The 15465-nt window shown below is 48.9% G+C and overlaps 1 protein-coding gene across 2 annotated transcripts in view; it reads left to right on the forward strand.

Annotated features, from left to right (window-relative positions):
- Window positions 1–15465, forward strand: part of LOC149456585 (solute carrier family 22 member 6-B-like) — an 83786-nt gene that overhangs the window by 30659 nt on the left and 37662 nt on the right. For both annotated transcript variants that reach the window (XM_089684790.1, XM_089684789.1), the window contains exons 3-4: window positions 2816–2970; window positions 8784–8952. In XM_089684790.1, coding sequence (XP_089540916.1) covers window positions 2816–2970; window positions 8784–8952 — 324 coding nt within the window. The remainder of the gene's footprint in view (window positions 1–2815; window positions 2971–8783; window positions 8953–15465) is intronic.

The raw sequence follows: 15465 nt of genomic DNA on the forward strand, positions 1-15465 counted from the left end.
ATTTAGACAGGATCCAATTAACCTACCAGCATGTCTTTGGAGTGTGGGAGGAAACCGGAGTACCCAGAGGAAACCCACACAGGCACAGGGAGAACATGCAAACTCCAGGCAGGTGGTGATAGCATAATAAGGATTAAAAATAATTAATGTTGATTGAAAGAGTTTAGTTCTGCTTTAATTCCAGTGCTGGATAGGATGACCAGAAGCTCTGAGGGCAATTGTTTTTATTACAAATATGAAAGGGTTATAGGGTCAGTATTTAAATTGCCTCAAAAACCCTTTTAATAGGGCCCCCTGCCACCCCCAGGTCCCATAACAAATGTGTAGGAAATATGACTATTGTTACATGAATGATGTTTAATATATACAGTATACACAGTCGTCATCAAAAATATTGGCGCCCCTGCATTTTTGTCAGATAATGCACAACTTTGCTCAGAAACTTTTTCAATTACAAATGTTTAGGCATTCTCATGTTTATTTCTTTTGTTTGTATTGGTATGACACAAAAAACTGGAGAAGCAAAAATCCAAATCTGACACATTTCACTCAAAACCCCAAAAGTTGTCTGCACAAAATTATTGGCACCCCCAATTTAATATCTGGTCGCACATCCCTTGAAAAAAAAACTGAAATCAATTGCTTCCTGTAGCTATAAATGAGTTTCTTACACCTCTCTATTGGAATTTTGGACCACTCTTCTTTCACCAAGTGCTCCAGGTCTCTCAGATTGGAAGGGTTCTTTTTCCCAACCGCTGTTTTGAAATCTTTCCACAGGTGCTATATGGAATTGAGATCTGGAATGCAATAATAAGCAGAGGGCGCACTAACATAGTGCATTATCCTTTTAAAATTAACTTAAATGGTAACTTATAAAATGGTAAGTATTATACTCACAAGTGGATAAAAATACATGTTTATCTCATGACAACAACGCAAAGCAATCCGCAAAACATCAAGATGTAACAGAACGATGGAATCTCAACAGGCTAATGCACTTCGAGGGCTTATGGTCTTCCTTAGAGCCCAGCCTCATTGCTGGCCAGTTCAGTACTCTCCAGCACTTTTTCTTAAACCATTTCTGGATGCTTTTTGACGTGTGCTTTGTCCTGCTGTAAGACCCATGACCTCTGACGAAGACCCAACTTTATGACACTGGGCCCTGCAGTGCACCCCAGAATTCTTTGGTAGTCTTCAGATTCATAATGCCATGCACACGGTCAAGAACATCCAGTGCCTTAAGCAGCAAAGCAACCTCAAAAGATCAGTGAACCTCCACAATGTTTGACTCTAAGGTAGGTATTCTTTTCTTTAAAGGCCTCAATGCTTTTTCTGAAAACAGTAGAATGATGGGCTTTGCCAAAAATCTGTCATTTTGTTTCGTCTGTCCACAACACATTCTCCCAAAAGGATTTTGGCTTCTTCAGATAAGTTTGAGGTTGAGGTTCTTTAGACACCATTCGAACAATCATTTGTTGCGTTCTTTGATCAATTATTCTCTTTCGTCCACGTCCAGGAAGATTAGCTACAGTGCCATAGGCTGTAAAGTTCTTGACAATGTTATGCACAGTGGACACAGGAACATTAAGATGTCTGGAGATGGACTTGTAACCTTGAGATTGTCCATGCTTTTCCAAAATTTTTGTTCTCAAATCCTCAGACAATTTTTTGCTGCTCTTTCTCTTTTCCATGCTCCATATCGCACACAGAGACACACAATAGAAATGTTGACTGAATTTTTCACCATTTTAACTGGTTGCCGGTGTGATTTCTATATTGTCAGCACCTGTTAATTGACACGGGTGAGCTTAATTACAAATTACAGAAGCATCACAAACTTGGAATGCAATTATTTCTTACAATTATGAGAAGGTGCCAATAATTTTGTCCAGTCCAGTTTTGTGGATTTGCATGGAATGTGTCAGATTTCGCTTTTTGTTTTTCCACTTTTTGTGTCATACCAATACAAACAAAGGAAATCAACATGAGAATGCCTAAACGTTTGTAATTGCAACAGTTTTCTGGGTGAAGTGGTGCATTATCTGACAGAAATGCAGGGGTGCTAATATTTTTGGTCATGACTTTATATTATATATATTATTTAGAGGGTATTGCATATGTAATGTAGATTTGTGACTAGTTTGGTTGAGATAAAAGTATATCTCTCAAGAGAAACCTGTAGGGGCTGCTATTGCTGAACCACACTAAATGAACCACAATAAATGAGATAAACATAAATGAGTGTCAGAAACTTGTTAGAAATCCTTATCCATAGTATATACATGTTCTGGGTCAGTAACTCAAAGTATGGAAGCCAGAGCATCAGCATGACACTCAGGTAACCAACATTCTCAAGATGATAGTTGAGAAACTGCAGACTACATAATTCTTTATAAATTTCTTTCACATGTCATTTAATTGTAATGACTCAAAGAGTTTTTATCATGATCTACACTACAGGGCCAAAGATCTATGTAGTCAGTTCTAGACAGTAGACATCTGTGCATTTTTGATCCAAAGATATTTGAAAATGTATTAACAAATAATGAAATCTGTGAATTTACCTGAAACAGATTTTATCCATTTTGAGAGGATGCCCCCTTTACCACTATATTCAAAAGATTAAAAAAGTTTTGTATGGAATTCCATCAATTGACAGTTGACTTATCTTTTTTATAAAATCATGAACTATACATCGTGTTTAATACAATCAAATTACTGGTTTAATGTAATACTTTTACACATTTAAATTAAAATGATACTAGTAGTTTTATCGATGTCCTGGAATTCAGAAAATATTTTCCTATCATAACAGGTTTGGTCGCAGACCTTTGAACATATGGTCAAACCTTCAGATGTTTGTGAGTGGAATATGTGCATCCTTTGCTCCCAATTACATCACATACTGTGTGTTCAGATTTCTGACTGGAGCATCTCTCTCTGGTATTGTTCTCAACTCATATTCTCTGAGTAAGTATCTAGTTTATGATAACATTACTGTATCAGTACGGGTGTCCAACAATCTTGGACACCTTTTAAATAAACTGGTACAAAGTTTAAAATATGCTGTACTGATTACAAAAAAATTGTTTAATGCAAATGCCACATCTGTAGGCCTTTTGTGTCACTCATGAAGCCTGGCCCACACACTGGCAATATTTATATTCCTAAATCCTGACTTCTTTCCAAGACATGGGCTATTACAAAATGTGCACCGAGCCTCCTTCTTTGAGGACACCTAAAAAGGTTACTACTGTCATCATCCTCAAGGAATAAGGTTCAGTGGCCATTTTGTTGTACCCATGTCCTGGAAAGAATCCGACCAGTTGTAGCTTTCTGATATCATCACATACAATGTAGGCCCAGAGGTCCTGAATTATACACGAGGACACCCACATCCCAGGAGCACTGGACAGCGGAGGAGCAAGAAATAAGGTGATAGAAATAATTATAATGTACTGTATTTTACTAATGATTAAATAGCATTGCTAAGTGCCTATATAATAATGTAATGTTCTTTAAATAATAACAGTGTCAGGGATGCGGGTATGACCAGAAGTGTGTGGACTGGCACAGGGAAACACAGGCTTCAGATATAGTAAATAATATAATTTATTAAGACTAACAATACAAACGCAGTGCAAAACTAAACATAACACAGTGCAAACAAAGTGAACCAAACCTCCAACAGATAACAAACATACGATACAAGAGTAGTCAGGCAGGCCGGGTCGGTAGCAAACGGGCAAACCAACAGAGTTCAGGCAGCGTCAGGACAGTAGAAACAGGATCAGGAAACCAGGGCCAAGCAAACAGTACAACAAGGCACAGACTGCAGGTCTGGCCATCCCTTAAATACACCACCTGCAATCAGCCCCAGGTGATGGCTAATTGCCGAAGTGAGCCTCTGGTTGTTGCGAGCACCCACTGGCCAGCCCTGGTACTGCAGCCCACAAGGCAGGTGAGTCCCACCACTATTGGCAAGTCCATTCATGACAGTACCCCCCCTCAAGGAGCGGCCTCAGGACGCTCCAAACAGTCCTAGCTGGGCAAAATGTTCCACCGCCCGGGTCCGGTGACTGGCGGGATATCAAAGACTGGCACATCAGGCTGGGCACCGGACGGAGGCACTTCGGGCTGGACACCGGACGGAGGCACTTCGGGCTGGACACCGGACGGAGGCACTTCGGGCTGGACACCGGACGGAGGCACTTCGGGCTGGACACCGGGCGGAGGCACTTCGGGCTGGACACCTGACGGAGGCACTTCGGGCTGGACACCGGACGGAGGCACTTCGGGCTGGACACTGGACAGAGGCACTTCGGGCTGGGCACCAGATGGAGGCACATCAGGCTGGACGCCGGATCACCAGGCGGAGCAGCGGGCACCGGGCCACCAAGCGGAGCAGTGGGCACCGGGCCACCAGGCGGAGCAGCGGGCACCGGGCCACCAGGCAGGGCAGCAGGCACCGGGCCACCAGGCGGAGCAGCAGGCACCGGGCCACCAGGCGGGGCGGCGGACACCGGGCCACCAGGCAGGGCGGCGGACACCGGGCCCCCAGGCGGAGCGGCGGGCACCGGGCCCCCAGGCGGAGCGACAGGCATCGGGCCCCCAGGCGGGGCGACAGGCACCGGGCCCCCAGGCGGGGCGGCGGACACCGGGCCACCAGGCAGGGCGGCGGACACCGGGCCACAAGGCGGAGCGGCGGGCCCCGGGCCCCCAGGCGGAGGGGCAGGCACCGGGCCCCCAGGCGGAGGGGCAGGCACCGGGCCCCCAGGCAGGGCGGCGGGCACCGGGCCTCCAGACGGAGCGGCGGGCCCCGGGCCCCCAGGCGGAGGGGCAGGCACCGGGCCCCCAGGCAGGGCGGCGGGCACCGGGCCTCCAGACGGAGCAGCGGGCACCGGGCCATCTGGCTCGACAGCGGGCATCGGGTCACCAGGTACAACAGCGGGCACTGGGTCATCAGGCATTGGATCGTCTGGCTCGACAGCGGGCATCGAGTCATCAGGCACGACAGCGGGCATCGGGTCACCAGGCATGACAGCGGGCACTGGGTCATCAGGCATTGGATCGTCTGGCAAGACTGCGGGCACTGAGTCATCTGGCAAGACCGCGGGCACCGAGTCATCTGGCAAGACCGCGGGCTCCGAGTCATCTGGCAAGACCGCGGGCTCCGAGTCATCTGGCAAGACCGCGGGCTCCGAGTCATCTGGCAAGACCGTGGGCTCCGAGTCATCTGGCAAGACCGCGGGCTCCGAGTCATCTGGCAAGACCGCGGGCTCCGAGTCATCTGGCAAGACAGCGGGCTCCGAGTCATCTGGCAAGACAGCGGGCTCCGAGTCATCTGGCAAGACAGCGGGCTCTGAGTCATCTGGCAAGACAGCGGGCCCCGAGTCACCAGGCACAACAGTGGGCTCCGAGTCAACCGGCCCGACAGCGGGCTCCGAGTCAACCGGCCCGACAGCGGGCTCCGAGTCAACCGGCGGAACAGCGGGCACCGAGTCATCTGGCAAGACCGCGGGCTCCGAGTCATCTGGCAAGACCGCGGGCTCCGAGTCATCTGGCAAGACCACGGGCTCCGAGTCATCTGGCAAGACCGCGGGCTCCGAGTCATCTGGCAAGACCGCGGGCTCCGAGTCATCTGGCAAAACCGCGGGCTCCGAGTCATCTGGCAAGACAGCGGGCTCCGAGTCATCTGGCAAGACAGCGGGCTCCGAGTCATCTGGCAAGACAGCGGGCTCCGAGTCATCTGGCAAGACAGCGGGCTCCGAGTCATCTGGCAAGACAGCGGGCCCCGAGTCACCAGGCACAACAGTGGGCTCTGAGTCAACCGGCCCGACAGCGGGCTCCGAGTCAACCGGCGGAACAGCGGGCACCGAGTCGTCTGGCAAGACTGCGGGCTCCGAGTCATCTGGCAAGACCGCGGGCTCCGAGTCATCTGGCAAGACCACGGGCTCCGAGTCATCTGGCAAGACCGCGGGCTCCGAGTCATCTGGCAAGACCGCGGGCTCCGAGTCATCTGGCAAAACCGCGGGCTCCGAGTCATCTGGCAAGACAGCGGGCTCCGAGTCATCTGGCAAGACAGCGGGCTCCGAGTCATCTGGCAAGACAGCGGGCTCCGAGTCATCTGGCAAGACAGCGGGCTCCGAGTCATCTGGCAAGACAGCGGGCCCCGAGTCACCAGGCACAACAGTGGGCTCTGAGTCAACCGGCCCGACAGCGGGCTCCGAGTCAACCGGCGGAACAGCGGGCACCGAGTCGTCTGGCAAGACTGCGGGCACCGAGTCGTCTGGTAAGACTGCGGGCACCGAGTCGTCTGGCAAGACTGCGGGCACCGAGTCGTCTGGCAAGACTGCGGGCACCGAGTCGTCTGGCAAGACTGCGGGCACCGAGTCGTCTGGCAAGACTGCGGGCACCGAGTCGTCTGGCAAGACCGCGGGCACCGAGTCATCTGGCAAGACCGCGGGCACCGAGTCATCTGGCAAGACAGTGGGCTCCGAGTCATCTGGCAAGACAGCGGGCCCCGAGTCACCAGACACAACAGCGGGATCCGAGTCAACCAGCGGAACAGCGGGCAACGAGTCGTCTGGCAAGACTGCGGGCACCGAGTCGTCTGGCAAGACTGCGGGCACCGAGTCATCTGGCAAGACTGCGGGCACCGAGTCTTCTGGCAAGACTGCGGGCACCGAGTCGTCTGGCAAGACCGCGGGCACCGAGTCGTCTGGCAAGACCGCGGGCACCGAGTCATCTGGCAAGACCGCGGGCACCGAGTCATCTGGCAAGACAGTGGGCTCCGAGTCGTCTGGCAAGACTGCGGGCACCGAGTCGTCTGGCAAGACTGCAGGCACCGAGTCGTCTGGCAAGACCGTGGGCACCGAGTCGTCTGGCAAGACTGCGGGCACCGAGTCGTCTGGCAAGACCGCGGGCACCGAGTCATCTGGCAAGACAGTGGGCTCCGAGTCATCTGGCAAGACAGCGGGCCCCGAGTCACCAGACACAACAGCGGGCACCAAGTCATCTGGCAAGACAGCGGGCACCGAGTCACCTGGCATAATAGGATCATCAGGCTGGATCAGTTCATCAGGCTGGGTAGAGACATCAGGCTGGGTAGAGACATCAGGCTGAATTGTGGGCGCCGAGGCACCAGGCTGCATCACGGAAGGCGGGTTCTCAGATGGCAGGCTGACCAGTTTGGATACTGGCAGGATGGTATTGGTTGGAAAGAATTTTCGCCTTTTCCTGGTTTTAGTTACCGGAGCACTGTAAGTAAGCGCAGGTTTGTAAACGGATGGAGCAGCTGAAGACAGAGAAGAGCTGGAGGATGGAACAGAGGAGGGAGCAGTTGCTACAGAGGACTTCTTTACAGGCTTAAAGGCAGGATAGGTGCAGTGAGTGGGAGCAGAGGACTGATATGTGGTAGTTAGCAGAGTATACTGGGCCGTCACTGGCGGTGCTGTCGGGGATGCAGGAAGAGTGCCTTGAGCGGAGGAATGACGTTGTAAGCTGACTGAGGCTGGGCGCAACAAGTCTGACCATGTCTGCAGTAAGGGTTGAACAAAGCTCAGCTTACACAAAGCCTGCCTGGTCAAAGACTGCACTGCGTTTATACAATCCCTTAATACCTGTTGTGAACATGCAGCATAATGCTCCAAGAAGCAATCCACATCATCCTCTAATAACCATACCAGGGACTCTACCTGGTCTGCACTAAATGGTGGCAAAAAGTCATTCCTGCGTTCAGGGGTACCAGATGAAGCCAACTCTGCACAAACCTGAATCAAAGGTTGCACCTCAGAGAATTCTGTGCCCTGATCTACTAGAACATGAGCGACCCGTATACATTCTAGCAGTTGATCCCGGGTATACTCCCTCAGAGTCTGATAAGCATATTCTCTGTCATCATAAACCAGCAGCGACAAATACACAACCTCATCAAGATCCATCCTTCCCAGCAACAAGCCAAGATGGCTTCCCTGTGCAGCCACTTCTGGTCAGGATGGCCTTGTTGTAATGTCAGGGATGCGGGTATGACCAGAAGTGTGTGGGCTGGCACAGGGAAACACAGGCTTCAGATATAGTAAATAATATAATTTATTAAGACTAACAATACAAATGCAGTGCAAAACTAAACATAACATAGTGCAAACAAACTGAACCAAACCTCCAACAGATAACAAACATATGATACAAGAGTAGTCAGGCAGGCCAGGTCGGTAGCAAACGGGCAAACGGAGTACCAGGAGCAAGCGGGAGAGTGGTCAGGACTAGCCGAGATCAGTACAGGCAGAGTTCAGGCAGCGTCAGGACAGCAGAAACAGGATCAGGAAACCAGGGCCAAGCAAACAGTACAACAAGGCACAGACTGCAGGTCTGGCCATCCCTTAAATACACCACCTGCAATCAGCCCCAGGTGATGGCTAATTGTCGAAGTGAGCCTCTGGTTGTTGAGAGCACCCGCTGGCCAGCCCTGGTACTGCAGCCCACAAGGCAGGTGAGTCCCACCACTATTGGCAAGTCCATTCCTGACAAACAGGTTCACTTGGCAGAATGACTTTAGCATAGTAGCTGAGCTATAATTTGATGTAGTTATTATGTTAAAAAATATAGAACAGGAAGAGTGTGAAAATAAAAGCCATGAAAGCCACAGCAAAAAAATGGTTAAGATTAATACTGCAGATATAGCTCAGAATATGTACTCACTAAAAACAGTCTACATTAATTATCTTTATGGATGCTCCTAGAATTTGTTTTGCTTACCATGTAACACTTTAATTTCTCTATAGTTGTGGAATGGATCCCCACAGAATCACGAGCTTTCACCAGCACAGCCACTGGATACTGTTACACTGTGGGCCAGCTGGTCCTGGTGGGATTGGCTTATCTAATTCAGGATTGGCGCATGTTACAGTTGGCTGCATCCATTCCTTTCTTCATCTACTTTTTATATTCATGGTAATTTTTCTATGACTTCTTTTTATGCTTTCATACTTTATGACTTGGAAATTAATTTCTGTTATGATATCATATCTGTGATCACATATTTACCATTAGAGCATTAGAAGAAGAAGAGCCACTAGAAATATTTCCATTAAGATTATTAATTAATTCTAAGTAGAAGACATATATTAGAACATCAAATTAATTTGGTAGCTATAATAGATAATTCACATTTACTGTTTCAGCATACTTATGCTACCAGCAGTAGTCAACAATACAGCAGGCTATAAACCTAACAATTTCAATTTAAACAGAACCACAATAATTCTAAAGTACAGTAGTGCTGAGAGCTGTGTTTTGCATGCTATTTCCTTTCAAAAGACATGGTGGAGATAAGTGTAAATAATCCATGACATTTACCTTGGGAACTGCTCTCATCTGAGATTTTGTGCATGGTCTCCATGTTCAGAAATGGGTACAAGCTTTTGGCCTAAACTTACGTTGGGGCAGGCACCATTCCGAGGGAGTAATATATGATTAGTCCCAAACAGTGGTTTACTTACACAGTCCACATCTTCATTCCACTCTACCTGGCTGAGCAAGACAAATATTTTTGGAATTACTGTCCATTAGCTTGGCTCATGTTTAGTTAATGGTAAAGAGAAGGGAAGGAAGAATCTGGCACTGGCTATCACAAGAAGGAACAAGAGCAACTGGTACAAACCTGCTTAACTAATTGTTTTTCCAGAGAATGTTTGGCTATCATATGGAAGTAGGTCCCATAAATGTGGCATCAATACCAGATTAGGCATCTGCCATCTCATGTGTATGGGTACCTTTAGAGCTATGGTTATTCCGAACATCAGGCCTCAGTACAGTCTAACACAGCAATGGGCAAACTACAGCCCGGCGGACCTTTTAATCCGGCCCGCGGAGCTAGGCTCCCGCTAGGCTCCTTTCACAGTCCGCTCTGAAGACCGGTGTAGCATGAAAATCTGTCTCCTATGAGGATCTGTCCCCCTCGACGTATCTGCGCATGTGCCGGAGATCGCCGATCGGCTGCTAATGCCTGAAACTGGCACATGCGCAGATACGTCGAGGGGGACAGATCCTCATAGGAGACAGATTTTCATGCTACACCGGAACGGCGCAGGAACACAGCGAGAGGAACGCGTGGAGCAAAGGTAAGTGAATTGACACAGGGGGGACTTGGGGACTTAATATGGGGGATGAATTAATATGGGGAATGAATTACTATATGGGGGATGAATTACTATATGGGGGATGAATTACTATGGGGGATGAATTACTATGGGGGATGAATTACTATATGGGGGATGAATTACTATGGGGGATGAATTACTATGGGGGATGAATTACTATATGGGGGATGAATTACTATATGGGGGATGAATTACTATGGGGGATGAATTACTATATGGGGGATTAATTACTATGGGGGATGAATTACTATGGGGGATGAATTACTATATGGGGGATTAATTACTATGCTTACTATGGGGGAATATTACTATACTTACTATGGATGACACATACACATCATTCATCTACTCTTGGTCCGGCCCCCGGGTCCAATATATGAACCCATTGCGGCCCTCAAGTCAAAAAGTTTGCCCACCCCTGGTCTAACATTATCTCTCATCTTGTTAAGGTAAAAAGCTAACAATAGCATTATTTCCATCAATCAGAGTGAAAAAAGAGATAGTTCTCTTATCAGCCCATGTGCTTAGAATTAAATCATGTGTAAAGAAGACCATGGGTCAGTGTATTAAAGGAGTTAAGAATGTTCACTTTCAAAGTGAATTTACATTTACATGGTGAAAAAGGTTTTTTTGCCCACACATAATTGGATGATTGAATGTAGTACTTGTCGCCCTCTTTTGGGGGGGTTTGGGATGCAAAGAGACATGGCCCTCCCCAAAGAGCAGATTGCTTGCTCTAAACCAGTATGTAAATAGGATAATCAGAACCTTCAATAGGTGGAAGAGTGGGTTTGATAATACAGTTGGCAGTGCCTCCACCCAGAAGAGGGGATTCCTTTCCTGAGAAATGTAAGTCATACTAAAGGATTCTATTTTTCCCTAAAATAAAAACAGGTTTATCCTTACCTTGTCTGTGCAAGGTTATTGCTAGAGATGAGCGAATCGAAGTAGGCGAAGTGGAATTCGTTTCGAATATTAGGAAAATTTCGATTCGCGTCGAATCCGAAAATAAGCAGACTTCGGATGCGCGAATCGAAATTTTTCCTAAAATGGCGGCGACATGTGCGGCGACGGAGCGGGGATGTCTGGGAAGGCGCGCAGACAAGGCGCGCTGACCCATAATGCATTCATTCATGACATGTGATCGCATTAGCCAATCAGCAGCCAGCCAGCCAGCACAGTGTAATGGTCGAGCTATAAATGGCGGCCATTTTAGAATTCTCCATTTGCCTCCAGTCATTCAACAGAGGCAGACCTGGCTGTATGCAGGGAGAGAGTTAGGGACAGAGAAACGTTACTTAGGGACACAGAAACGTTAGTTAGGGCCACAGAATCGTTACTTAGGGCCATAGAAACGTTACATAGGGCCACAGAAATGTTACTTAGGGCCACAGAATCGTTAGTTAGGGCCACAGAAACGTTACTTAGGGACACAGAATTGTTACTCAGGGACAGACAGAATTGTTACTGAGGGATACAGAATTGTTACTGAGGGCCACAGAATCATTACTTAGGGCCACAGAAACGTTACTTAGGGCCACAGAATTGTTACTTAGGGACAGACACAGAATTGTTACTGAGGGACACAGATTTGTTACTGAGGGCCACAGAATCGTTACTTAGGGTCACAGAATTGTTACTTAGGGACAGACACAGAATTGTTACTGAGGGACACAGATTTGTTACTGAGGGCCACAGAATCATTACTTAGGGCCACAGAAACGTTACTTAGGGCCACAGAATTGTTACTTAGGGACAGACACAGAATTGTTATTGAGGGACACAGAATTGTTAGTGAGGGCCACAGAACCGTTACTTAGGGCCACAGAAACGTTACTTAGGGCCACAGAATTGTTACTTAGGGACAGACACAGAATTGTTACTGAGGGACACAGATTTGTTACTGAGGGCCACAGAAACGTTACTTAGGGCCACAGAAATGTTACTTAGGGCCACAGAATCGTTAGTTAGGGCCACAGAAACGTTACTTAGGGACACAGAATTGTTACTCAGGGACAGACACAGAATTGTTACTGAGGGATACAGAATTGTTACTGAGGGCCACAGAATCGTTACTTAGGGCCACAGAAACGTTACTTAGGGCCACAGAAACGTTACTTAGGGCCACAGAATTGTTACTTAGGGACAGACACAGAATTGTTACTGAGGGACACAGATTTGTTACTGAGGGCCACAGAAACGTTACTTAGGGCCACAGAAATGTTACTTAGGGCCACAGAATCGTTACTTTGGGCCACAGAAACGTTACTTAGGGCCACAGAAACGTTACTTAGGGTCACAGAATTGTTACTTAGGGACAGACACAGAATTGTTACTGAGGGCCACAGAATTGTTACTGAGGGCCACAGAACCGTTACTTAGGGCCACAGAAACGTTACTTAGGGCCACAGAAACGTTACTTAGGGCCACAGAATCGTTACTTAGGGCCACAGAAACGTTACTTAGGGCCACAGAAGCGTTACTTAGGGCCACAGAAACGTTACTTAGGGCCACAGAATTGTTACTTAGGGACAGACACAGAATTGTTATTGAGGGACACAGAATTGTTACTGAGGGCCACAGAACCGTTACTTAGGGCCACAGAAACGTTACTTAGGGCCACAGAATTGTTACTTAGGGACAGACACAGAATTGTTACTGAGGGCCATAGAATTGTTACTGAGGGCCACAGAACCGTTACTTAGGGCCACAGAAACGTTACTTAGGGCCACAGAAACGTTACTTAGGGCTACAGAAACGTTACTTAGGGCCACAGAATCGTTACTTAGGGCCACAGAATCGTTACTTAGGGACACAGAAACATTACTTAGGGCCACAGAAACTTTACTTAGGGCCACAGAATTGTTACTTAGGGACAGACACAGAATTGTTACTGAGGGATACAGAATTGTTACTGAGGGCCACAGAACCGTTACTTAGGGCCACAGAAACGTTACTTAGGGCCACAGAAACATTACTTAGGGCCACAGAAACGTTACTTAGGGCCACAGAATCGTTACTTAGGGCCACAGAAACGTTACTTAGGGCCACAGAAACGTTACTGAGGGACACCAAATTGTTACTCAGGGACAGACACAGAATTCTTACTCAGGGACAGACACAGAATTGTTACTGAGGGACACAGAATTGTTACTGAGGGACACAGAATTGTTACTCAGGGACACAGAATTGTTACTGAGGGACACAGAATTGTTACTCAGGGACACAGAATTGTTACTCAGGGACAGACACAGAATTGTTACTGAGGGACACAGAATTGTTACTGAGGGACACAGAATTGTTACTGAGGGACACAGAATTGTTACTGAGGGATACAGAATTGTTACTGAGGGACACAGAACCGTTACTTAGGGCCACAGAAACGTTACTTAGGGCCACAGAAACGTTACTTAGGGCCACAGAATCGTTACTTAGGGCCACAGAAACGTTACTTAGGGCCACAGAAACGTTACTTAGGGACACAGAAACGTTACTTAGGGACACAGAATTGTTACTCAGGGACAGACACAGAATTCTTACTCAGGGACTGACACAGAATTGTTACTCAGGGACACAGAATTGTTACTGAGGGACACAGAATTGTTACTGAGGGACACAGAATTGTTACTGAGGGACACAGAATTGTTACTCAGGGACAGACACAGAATTGTTACTGAGGGACACAGAATTGTTACTGAGGGACACAGAATTGTTACTGAGGGCCACAGAACTGTTACTTAGGGCCACAGAAACGTACTCAGGGACACAGAATTGTTACTCAGGGACAGACACAGAATTGTTACTCAGGGACACAGAATCGTTGAATTAAAGAGTATGTCAGACAACATGCAGAGGAGTGGCAGAGGAGGCAATGTTTTAGGAGCGAGCAGACGTGGCAGCAGAGGAAGGGGTCGAGGCAGCACTATTCGCAGCCAGAGGCCAGTGCTCCCGGTGTCATCCAGTACAGTGAGGAAGAGCTAACAGAGGGCGGTCAGGAACGGGGGGAGACATCCGCCTCTTCAGCAGCCAGGCGAAGAAGTAGTGGCGAGGAGAGTGGCTCGGTAGCCGGTCTAGAGACAGGTCTGTCTCCTGACCCACACGCAGCCGAGGGGGCTAGTAGTGAGGCGGAGACCCTAATTGATGATGATGAGGCTGATCGCACTTGGCAGCCTCGTCGTCATCAGGCTATTGCTTCCGCATCATCAGGAGAAGAGGGTGGCAGCTTGGCAGCAAGCAAAACAGTCGGTGGGTTGTCTCCATCGCCACACTCTGCCATGTGCCACTTTTAGGTCTCCTCACACACTGCTGGTGTGTTCCATTTTTTGTCATAGGGTGCTGGCAGATTACGGGCCTCCCATAGCTGCTGCCAGGCCCCTAATCTGCCATGGGCCCCTGTACCGCCTCCTCATGCTGCTGCCAGGTCCACAGTGTCTCATGCCATGTGCCACTTTCAGGTCTCCTCACACTGCTGGTGTGTTCAATTTTTTGTCATAGGGTGCTGGCAGATTACGGGCCTCCCATAGCTGCTGCCAGGCCCCTAATCTGCCATGGGCCCCTATACCGCCTCCTCATGCTGCTGCGAAGTCCAGAGTCTCTCATGGGTCCCTGTACGGCCTCCCATTGCTGCTGTCTCCATCGCCACACTCTGCCATGTGCCACTTTCAGGTCTCCTCACACACTGCTGGTGTGTTCCATTTTTTGACATAGGGTGCTGGCAGATTACGGGCCTCCCATAGCTGCTGCCAGGCCCCTAATCTGCCATGGGCCCCTATACCGCCTCCTCATGCTGCTGCCAGGTCCAGAGTCTCTCATGGGTCCCTGTACGGCCTCCCATTGCTGCTGTCTCCATCGCCACACTCTGCCATGTGCCACTTTCAGGTCTCCTCACACTGCTGGTGTGTTACATTTTTTGTCATAGGGTGCTGGCAGATTACGGGCCTCCCATAGCTGCTGCCAGGCCCCTAATCTGCCATGGGCCCCTGTACCGCCTCCTCATGCTGCTGCCAGGTCCACAGTGTCTCATGCCATGTGCCACTTTCAGGTCTCCTCACACTGCTGGTGTGTTCCATTTTTTGTCATAGGGTGCTGGCAGATTACGGGCCTCCCATAGCTGCTGCCAGGCCCCTAATCTGCCATGGGCCCCTATACCGCCTTCTCATGCTGCTGCCAGGTCCAGAGTCTCTCATGGGTCCCTGTACGGCCTCCCATTGCTGCTGTCTCCATCGCCACACTCTGCCATGTGCCACTTTCAGGTCTCCTCACACACTGCTGGTGTGTTCAATTTTTTTGACATAGGGTGCTGGCA

This window comes from Staurois parvus, unplaced genomic scaffold (genome assembly GCF_062004578.1).
Source record: "Staurois parvus isolate SC_StPar_1 unplaced genomic scaffold, SC_StPar_1.0 ptg000356l, whole genome shotgun sequence".
Classification (NCBI taxonomy): Eukaryota; Metazoa; Chordata; class Amphibia; order Anura; family Ranidae; genus Staurois; species Staurois parvus.